This window comes from Abrus precatorius, unplaced genomic scaffold (assembly GCF_003935025.1).
Source record: "Abrus precatorius isolate BTA unplaced genomic scaffold, Abrus_2018 Scaffold6, whole genome shotgun sequence".
In the NCBI taxonomy this organism is placed as follows: Eukaryota; Viridiplantae; Streptophyta; class Magnoliopsida; order Fabales; family Fabaceae; genus Abrus; species Abrus precatorius.
Window position 1 is genome coordinate 1,732,814 of NW_020874406.1, and position 9,854 is coordinate 1,742,667.

The window sequence follows — 9,854 nt, forward strand, 5'->3', positions numbered from 1 at the left end:
AACCCTACAACGTTCATTTAAAAACGGTTACCTTAAATTAATTGTGCAAATTTATTTTAATTTTGAAAAATATTTATTTAACCCCTAAACATTAATTATTTTATTCTAGAAGAAAAAATTATTTATTGAAATGTTAACTCGGTATCTTAAAAGAGAAAAAATTATTTTAAAAATTATTTTGACTTGATGGGTTCGGTTCCTCCTCTTATGTATCCCTAGGTGCAATGGAGAACTCAAAGTCATATAGTTCTATCTAAAAATTATGAAGTTGATTGATTAAAATTAAGTTTAGTCAAAGAAAGTTTATTTTGAAATTAAAATTATTTTTTATAAAATTATAATATTTAGGATACTCGATAACGCAGTTATACATGTACCTTACGAGAAACAATACAGATGGTGAAGAAAGATTACACAACTATATTGCAAATCGTTAAAAAGTATTTTATTTGTAAATGAAGTATTTGAATTTGAATTTGAATTTTGATTATGATAAATGTTGAAAGATATTTAAGATAGCGTAAGCTATACATAAATCTCGTATAATTTATTAGACAATTAAAAGTAATGTAAATCGCACATCGATATTGCAAAAATTTGTATAATAGAATGTAGAAATGATTGGTTATTTAATTTATCAAAATTAGAAATACGATTTAAAAATAAAATAAAATGAGATTAATTCTATTTAATGAAAGGAATAAACATATTTAAATTGATTAAAAAAATAATTAATAAGAAAAAATTAAAACTTTGTTTGATAAATTTATATTGTATAGAACCAAAGGTAACGTTGGTACATATAGGTTCTAACAATTTATAACGCATAAATATAGAGTCGCTACACATTAGTATTATAATTTATTATGTTAATTAAATAACTTCTATTTAAATCGATTGATTGGTAAAATAGTGATTACAGGAAATACATTTTGATTGATTATTAAGATAATTTTTACTTAATTTAAGATAACATATGATAAATTAATGTTATATAAAGTCTTGGTAACATAGATACATGTAGACTTTATCAATTTATAATACATGATAATAGAGAAGTTATACGTTAGTATTATAAATTGGTATAATTATATTACTATTTGTTCATTGAAGAAACAATTTACTATTCATAAAATAAGATGAGATAATCACAAATATACAATTAAATCATATCAATGTTCTACAAATATATAAAATAAAATAAAACAATCTTAAAGAGTAAGCATAAATAATAAAATAACATAAAAGGGAGAATTTATTATCAATGTAAAAATGAAATAAACTTTACAAATAAAAATACAACTCAAATATAATGCAATAATAATAAAAAATTATGTTACACTTAATAAATTTTAATTCTCTTTTATTATAATTATTTTAACTATTATTGCTTAAAAAAGAAAATCAATGAGTAGGACTAAGAGAACTAAATTTAAAATAAATAAATAAATAAAATATAAACTAAAATTAAAAAATAAAATATAAAATATAAATAATAATAATGATAAAAGATAATAATTTTTTTAGAAAGAATAAAAAATGGGCTAAATAAATAAAAAAGGTGAATTAAAAAAAGAAGAAGTAGGGGTAACCAGCAACCTTAAGTCGCTGGATAAAACTAAAAAGCCATTTATTGCATCATTGAAATCTACATTGCTTTTGGAAAAGTAGCAAAAGGTATGATTGAGAAAAAAAAAAAAGAAAGATGCCCATCAAGCAAGCAAGGGTCACATCAATTATTCAACTTAATAAAAATAACTATTCATTCCTATACATTCCATCAATGGCAAGAGAAGAAACAAAAAGTTAAAAAAGAATGACAAAATAAAAGTTTAACTTCAGTAAAAAAAACTAAGGAAAAAGGGTGAAAGTTCATGTACCCAAGAAATGAGGTAAGAAGAAGATCTATTCTTGAACTCTCTCTTTTCTTTTAAAACTTCCTCTTCATTGTCCGAAAACTCCTCTTCTTATCCTATGTCCTCCTTTTGATTTTAGATCTCCTTTTTTAAAAAAAATTTGCTCTACTCTCTCAAAACTAATTGCCCCTCTTTACTCCCACTCCAAAAGTTGTTCTTCCTCATATTCCTTACTTGTGCTTTTATATAGGTCTATTTAGAGTTTTTGCAAAACGTCAAAAAAATTTCAGTTTCCTTTCTTATGTGAAAAATTTCTGTTTCTAGGGACAAAATTAATTTCCAAGTTTATATATATATATATATATATATATATATATATATATATATATATATAAACAACATTTATTCTATAAAAACTTGGGATCAACTGTGGAAAAAAAAAATAGATATTCACATAACTACTTTTTTATTGTACTCTTAAATATATAAGACTCTTGAGTTATAGATTTATGTCTATAAATAAAAATTTTGTATGAAATAATATTGAAATTCTCTCTTTTTCTCTAACATTATTCTTTCTATTTTTTTATTTGTTTATTATAATTTTACATTAATTTTATATAAAAGAAAAAATTCTTCTAACATTTTTTCTTTCTATTCGGAAGATTTGAAAGTGATGTGTAGATTAAAGATAACTAAATTTATTGGATTAACATATATTGATAAATTTAAAAATAAGGCAGACGATTAATGCTAATGAAAATTTATAGTGTAATTATACCCATTTACAATAAATCTTGTGAAAATTTGAATTTTTTTTTTCATTTGAGACTTTGAGGTTTTATTGAACAGTTATGTAATTACTTGAATTACTAAAAATTAAATATCGTATATAATATTATATATTATTTTTATCTTTATCTTTTACTTTATTTTTTATACACGTATATTCTAAGAGCATGCCCTAAATATTAAAGGATCACATAAAATTAAAATACCTTTTCCAATGATACACAAAATATTCTTCTTCCCTACATTAAATGAAAACATTAAACCATACTAAGGTATCCGTAAAATGATACCCGAATTGAAAAACAAACAACACATGTTTTGCGTTAGCGTTTTATAAAATCTTTATTTGTTTTAATTAACGCAGTTTATTTTTTAAAATGAATTTTGAAGAACATCTACCCTTTAATGGGTAGAAATTTTGACCAACTCTGTCACTATTGATTAGTCTGTTGTACTTTCTTGTATTTTAGAGTTAGTAAAATAAATCTGTTCGATTGAGCTAATTAATTATAATTAATGTGGTTAAAATGTAAGATAAAATTTGGTTTAATCAAGTTATCTATTTTTTCCAGTAATTAAATTGGAGTTAATTCTATTTATTGAAGTGAAAAATGAGGATTTAAATATTAATTTTTATTTTATAATTTAAATAAGAAGTAAATTTGACCAAACTCAATAAAATATGAAGTATTACAAAACGGACAAATATCCCATTTTCCACCTCCACACGTGTTTACAAAGTTCTTGGCAAAGAACAAAACTCGTAAGTTAAAACATTTAAATAAAACATGTATGCATGCGCAATATAAAGTGGTAGATAAAAATTTATTAATTAGAAGCTTGGAGTGTGTTCTACATTATTGGTGAAACTAAAACCACTGGCACGAGGCACCCTTATTCTAAATGACACCGAGTTTGTTTATTTATGATAACTTAGCAATACTTGTTTAACTGAAATTTAGTTGGTATTTAGGAGATTTGTCGGGTCTGAAGAGACCAAAGTGTCGCTCAATTTCTGGACCTTGCTTCTGGTTTTCGTCAAACATAGCAAATAGGTATGTCTCAATGGGTCCAGGCTTGTTAGGAGTTCCACCCTTTGCATGATTAATCAAATTCTTGTAATAGGTTCCTGCATTTTGAACAGTGGCTCCAGCTCCTCCTCCTGACGGCCACCCACTTTCAGACACAACCACCTTAATATTGGATTGACCTACTTTATCAAGAGCAGCGTAGAGAGAATCCAACAACGCATCAAACAGGTTTTGGTACCCAACCTCGTTCTTACCTTGTTTAGTGAACAAAGCATAGTCAAGACCAATGCTTTGTTGGTTATTAACGTAAGCAAAATATGGGTACACGTTTGCAAGAAGTGGGGCACCGTTTTTGGCTAAGAAGTTGACGATTGGCTTTATATAGGGAGTTGCACCATTGCTGAAAACGCCATCTCTTGGTGGGTATGATTTTCCTAGTAGAGTGGTGTCTATTGCAGTTGAGACCTTGATTTGGCCTTGTAAATTGGCTGAAGAAATTGCGTTCTGAATGTTCTGTAGTGCGGGAAGAACTGAACCTGCTGCAGCATCACCTGGGTGAACTTCATTGCCAACTGCAATGTACTTGAATTTGACACCTGGTGTGTAGGCTTTCACGTACTTGTTGACCCAATTTGTGGCAGCTCCAGCGTTGGTAAGTGACTGAAGTTGGTCATTAGGGACTCCAAGAATCACCTCTATGTTTGAACCTTTGAGGGCTTGAAGGGCTCCTCCGTCTGGATAGTATAAACGGATTTTCATTATTCTGTTTGATTTGTATAAGTCCACCACTGCTTGCTTTGTGGGTAGATTGTTTCCATTTCCTCCGTAACACACTCCCACAGATTGTGCTCCTGCATCATATATTAATGTAGAACAAAAATTAAGTGATTAAGATTGTAACGTCCAATATAAACATCATGTACACGTATATTTACGTTTATACTAATCATAAGTCGAAAATATATGTCTACTGCTAAGTTGAATCATATAGTAAGGAGAAAATTTATGATAGTTGAACTTAAAAAACAGTACGGAAAATTTTTGTTAATTGGAGGAGTGTTCTAACATGAATGGTCGTGTCTGAATACTTTCAAGCACGTACGGAAAAATGGTGCAAGAGAATATGCATTCTTATATAACCAAAGAAAAAAGAAAGCGATTAATTGAAGGTACTGATTATATGTTTAATAATCTGAAATAGAATATATGGCTGGCGGCTCAGGTAATTAATATGATTACGACTTTTGGTAAATTAAACTAAAGGAACAGCGCATAGAGACAGTGGCATCTATGTATCATTGAGAGAGAGAGAGAGAGAGAGAGAGAGTAATGACCCGTAAATTCTACTCCAGTGGAAGATAATATTCCTAGAAGCAGGAATATGGCAGGGATGGCAGTATTGCCTCTTGAGAAGAACATATCTATTGAGTAAACTATAACTCAACTCTTTTAACACTAAGTGATATGTATATATATTTTGCTCCATATTACTACCTATATATATAGTCTTAACAATAAAATGGGAAAGAGTTGAGAGTACTCTTGGATTAGTACATGGCAAAGACTTTTGGCCCCGTCAATCACTCCATGGAAATATACGGTAATTTGTTATTCATCTGTTTGATACGTACAATAATATCACCACGCCGATAGTTTTGAACAAGAAAAGAAAACAACAACCTATATATATATATATATGATGAAGTCCATTATGTGCCATTTAGCCTAACGTGAGGGAAACGTTCCTATATTCTAAATATAGCCACACAATTCAACTTCAAACGTCACTCATTCTTGTTTCCTTACCCCAAGTTGAAACGTTATTATCAACTAAATAATTGATATAGGGCATCAATTCGTATTCATTAGTTATTACATCAAATTTAAATTATTATATAATGAATAACTATTTTAAAATATTATTTTTATAGTTTATTATATAATTAGATTTTAAATAACGATTAGTGATTGTAGTTATTATATTTTAAGAATTTTTTTATTGTTTATAAAAACTATAAATTTTATATAACTAAACTTATATTATAATAGAATAATTTTAATAAATTTGTGCAATAATTAATAATTATTTTCTATTTTAAATATTTTTCAATACAAATTAAATATTGTTATATAAATTTTTAGAATAATTTTGTATAATTTATTATAAACGATTATACAATTATTCTTTAAAATAACAGTTGTTCATTTAAATTTTAAACAACAGATTATAATTATAGTTTATTAATTGTCAAAAACGATTCTATATTATTAAAGTAACAAAATAAAAAATCTTTGTCCACTATAATATTAGACAACGTGAAAATCTTGTAGTGTTAAAATAACTTGATCGCTTTGTCTTCATCATCATGCACTGTGTCTAATAGTCGCATCCGTATGTAATCAGCTAATTAGTGGGGTTGCAGCGCCTACCACTTAGCATCTCTTATTTTTATATTTCAACGCTTGTGTTTCAATATAGCCGCCTCCAACTGTGAATCCCCTCAATCAAATAAAACGTTCTTTCTTTGTTTCTTTCTATGATATGAGAAGGTAATTACAATCTTTTTAATAGGAAAATCCATCGACACCAATTTCTCACCCGTTTAGAACTACAAAAATTTTACTTATTTTCATTATTACTACGTATGAATTATTACATGTATGTTTGAAATCAGTTTAGATTATTCTTTTAAAGAAAGTTGTAGTTAAAAATACTAAGTTAAATTTTAATGAAAATTCGTAAGGTTGAAGAAAAATAGATCGATAAAACTTGGAATAATATGAAAGTGACAGAAATTTGATCCACAATAACGTTATTGAAAGCGATTACACAATATTACAGCAACCTTAGAAATTAAATCCCATAATTTCTGGAGTTTTCTCGTTTATTTAATTAATTCATGGGTAATGGACTTTACTCCTTCCCCTGGCAAAATATATCCATCCTCTTCCGTTGTGAATGGACATTCTATTTTAGGCAAAAATGGATTCTTAGAAAAATTGGAGTGAAAAAAAAAAATAAAAAAAATATATATATATATATATATATACACAAATTTTGCATTCTTTCTTATGAGAAAGCAGAGAAAAGGACTGAATGAGGGGAAAAGAGAGTTAGAGATGGGTGGAGATGGAAAGAGCAAATGATATAGAAGTAGGAGTGGAGAAATTGAGTATGAGGAAAAAAGATGGGAGATAGGAGATAGGAGTGAGATCAAGGTATAGAGAGGAAGAAAAGAGTTGGGTATGAGGTGGCGATAGAAGAAAGAGAGAGTTGGGAGAAAAAGAAAGGAGTTGAACATGAGAGGAGGAAGAAGATGGTGAGAGTTGGATATTGAGGTAGGAGAGGGAGTGTTGAACATAGAAAGAAGGAAATGAGAAAAAGGTTGATGTAAAGATAGTAAATAGTTTTGTTTGTTAGCAATTATTTCTGGTAGGAATTTAGTTATTACGGTTAGAGAGTTAGTTATAATTATGAACAAGTCCATTGTTATTTGTTACAACATTAGTTTGCTGTATAAAGCCCCCCTAAGTAACTATTTTGAGTAGAACATATTGGTAAATTTAATATACAGAAATGCACTTTCAAATTCTCTCTAATATCAAGATGGTATCAAGAGCTTCACAAGAGTTGACTACTTTCTTGTCTTCTTTCCAGTTCCTCATTCTTTCCTTTATCACAATACCAACCCGTCTAATCCATATTATCTGCATTCCAGTGAAAACCCAACTCTCATTCTTGTTTCACCCCGTTTAATAGAAAAAATTACTATGGTTAGGCACAAGGAATGCGCCAAGCTTTGGAAACAAAGAACAAGATGCAATTTCTGGATGGCACGATATCTTCATCAACAAAAAGTGATCCCTTATTTGATCCATGGAAATGAAGCAACAACATGATCCTATCCTAGATTCCACATTCTTGTGAACCATCCATAGTGAAATTCATTCTTTGGTTTGAGAAAATGACATATACTTGGAAAGATCTTTATAAACGATACTCCCAAGGAGACATCTTCCACATATCAAATATTTAAAAAGAATTTCATCGTCTTCAGCAAGGTTCCTCTGATGTTGCAATTTCTTTACACGCTTAAAATCAATTTGGGAAGAAATAGAGAATTATTGGCCCACACCATACTGCAAATGTTCCATCCCGTGTTCTTGCAGGGCAATTTCTTCAATGGTAAGTCATAAGAAACAAGACATTGTAATTAAGTTTCTCAAAGGGTTAAATGAACAATATGCTTAGGTACATTTACAAATTATGTTGATCAAATCAGATAGGGTTGTCTAAATGGGCTTAACCTGACGGGCCAGCCCGTTTAACCCACTAAATTTAGAAGGTCAAGCTGAGTGATTTGGATTTGATGGCCCATTTAGCCCACCCCATTTTAGCCTGCCAAAATTCGAGCTAGAGGGGGCTGGCTCGTTGGGCCCATTTTTTATTTTTAAAATTTTAAAAATAATTATTTATTAATTAAATATTAATTTTTATTAATATAAAACTATTTTTAAATATTTTTTTTATTATTTATTGTAATTTTTTGTTACTTTTTTGATGGATTGACCCATTAATTAAATGGCCCACTATTTTATTTTCTTTTTCTTTTTTGGTTTTTGTTAGCTTGCCAGCCCAATCTTAAACGGATTAGGCTAGAAAACCTAGCCCATTTTTCAAACAAGGCAAGCTCGGGCTAGTCCATTTTTGGACGGGTCATGGCAGGCTGGCCCGTTTAGCCATCCCTAACTAGTTATAATAGAAGCTTTCTCCATGGTGATCCAACAAGAAATGCAGTTCACCAATGATGCATCCTTAGTGAGAAACTCATAATAAAAAATTTTGTCAGTATCCTCACAACAAAACTCCAAGAATTTTGCTTCAAATAAAAAGAAAGTGCAAAATAAGAACAAGACTAATAATGACAGAGTTAGCAAAATACTAAATATTGTAGTCATTGCAAGAAGACAAACTACATGATTGATACTTTTTTTTTTCAAACATGGGTTTCCTTAAGGAGCTCAAACAAGAACCAACTATATGGCCAACAATGGTAGTACCTACCCTTTGGATAATAGTTCAGAAGAGTCTAGTCCAAACAACAATGATGTTGAAGGAGTTATGCTTAGCAAGGACCAATTTACGTGTCTAATGGAATTACTACAAAAATCAAAGCAAGCCAAGAAACATGTTGCAAATACTGTCACTACAAAACTTCCTAAGTTGAATGGTATTATTCTTCCAACTCTACAAACAGATAATTCAATAAACACTGGCTCCTTGACACAAGAGCTACTGATTATATTACTCATTCATTAGGTAGTTTCTTATATCATAGGAACATTTCTCCTATTTTCATAACTCTGCTTGATGGCAGCTAAGTCACTACATCTATTTTTGGCATTGTCAAGTTAACTGACTCCATCCTGATACATGATGTTTTGTTTGTACCTAAATTTCTTGTAAATCTTGTTTTAGTAATAAAGCTTATGGATCAGCTTGATTGCCGCATAATTCTGAACAGTAATACATGTTTTATTTTGCAAATATCATCAAGAAGATGATTGGTTCAGCTACGAGGGATCAAGGTCTTCTTATCCTGAACATATCACAAGAAGAATCACAAACTCCTTGTACTAATGTTCATCACTTTAGTGCTAGTAGTTACAATAATACTTTGTTATGGCATCTAAGATTATGTCATGTGTCTAATTCTGTTTCTAAAGTTTTATGTTTACAATTTCCCTTTATAAAACACTTTGACAGCATGCATTCTCTTTGTGACATTTGCTATTTGTCTAAAATGAAACAGTTCTTTTTCAACATGAGTACTTCTGTTTCTAATAAAATCTTTGATGTTTTGCATGCTAATATTTTGGGTCCATATTCCATCCCTTCTTGTTATGGTCATAAATACTTTCTAACCTTAGTTGATGACTTCAACAGACATACTTAGGTTATTTTCATGAAAAAAAATCTAAAACTAGACAACATATTGTTGATTTCTGTTCTTATATTAAAACTCAGTTCTAAACTAGATTGAAATGCCTTAGAAGTGACAATGGTGTAGAATTCCTCATGAGTGACTTTTTAAAATCAAAGGGAATCTTGCACCAAGGAACATGTGTTGAAACTCCTCAAAGGAAACATCAACACATCCTCAATAGTGCTTTG

The 9,854-nt window shown here is 29.3% G+C and overlaps 1 protein-coding gene across 2 annotated transcripts; it reads right to left on the reverse strand.

The window, feature by feature from the left end:
* Positions 1-3,347: 3,347 nt before the first annotated feature.
* LOC113869072 (glucan endo-1,3-beta-glucosidase-like) lies at positions 3,348-5,151 on the reverse strand. Of its 2 annotated transcripts, XM_027505207.1 has the most exons (3): positions 5,014-5,139; positions 4,027-4,530; positions 3,493-3,933 (listed from the first exon to the last, which is right to left on the reverse strand). In XM_027505207.1, the coding sequence occupies exons 1-3, from the start codon at positions 5,096-5,098 to the stop codon at positions 3,596-3,598; spliced, it is 927 nt and encodes a 308-aa protein (XP_027361008.1). In that variant the 5' UTR covers positions 5,099-5,139; the 3' UTR covers positions 3,493-3,595. The 2 variants fall into 2 exon arrangements, with proteins under 2 accessions (XP_027361006.1, XP_027361008.1); XM_027505205.1 differs by having other exon boundaries at positions 3,348-4,530; positions 5,014-5,151.
* Positions 5,152-9,854: the final 4,703 nt, after the last annotated feature.

Excerpts from the sequence above, each read along its gene's own strand:
- LOC113869072 (XM_027505205.1), bottom strand. The coding sequence starts at position 5,098 with ATGTTCTTCTCAAGAGGCAATACTGCCATCCCTGCCATATTCCTGCTT. Across the intron at positions 4,531-5,013 it reads CACTGGAGTAGAATTTACGG|GAGCACAATCTGTGGGAGTG; the intron begins GTCATTACTCTC and ends TATATGATGCAG.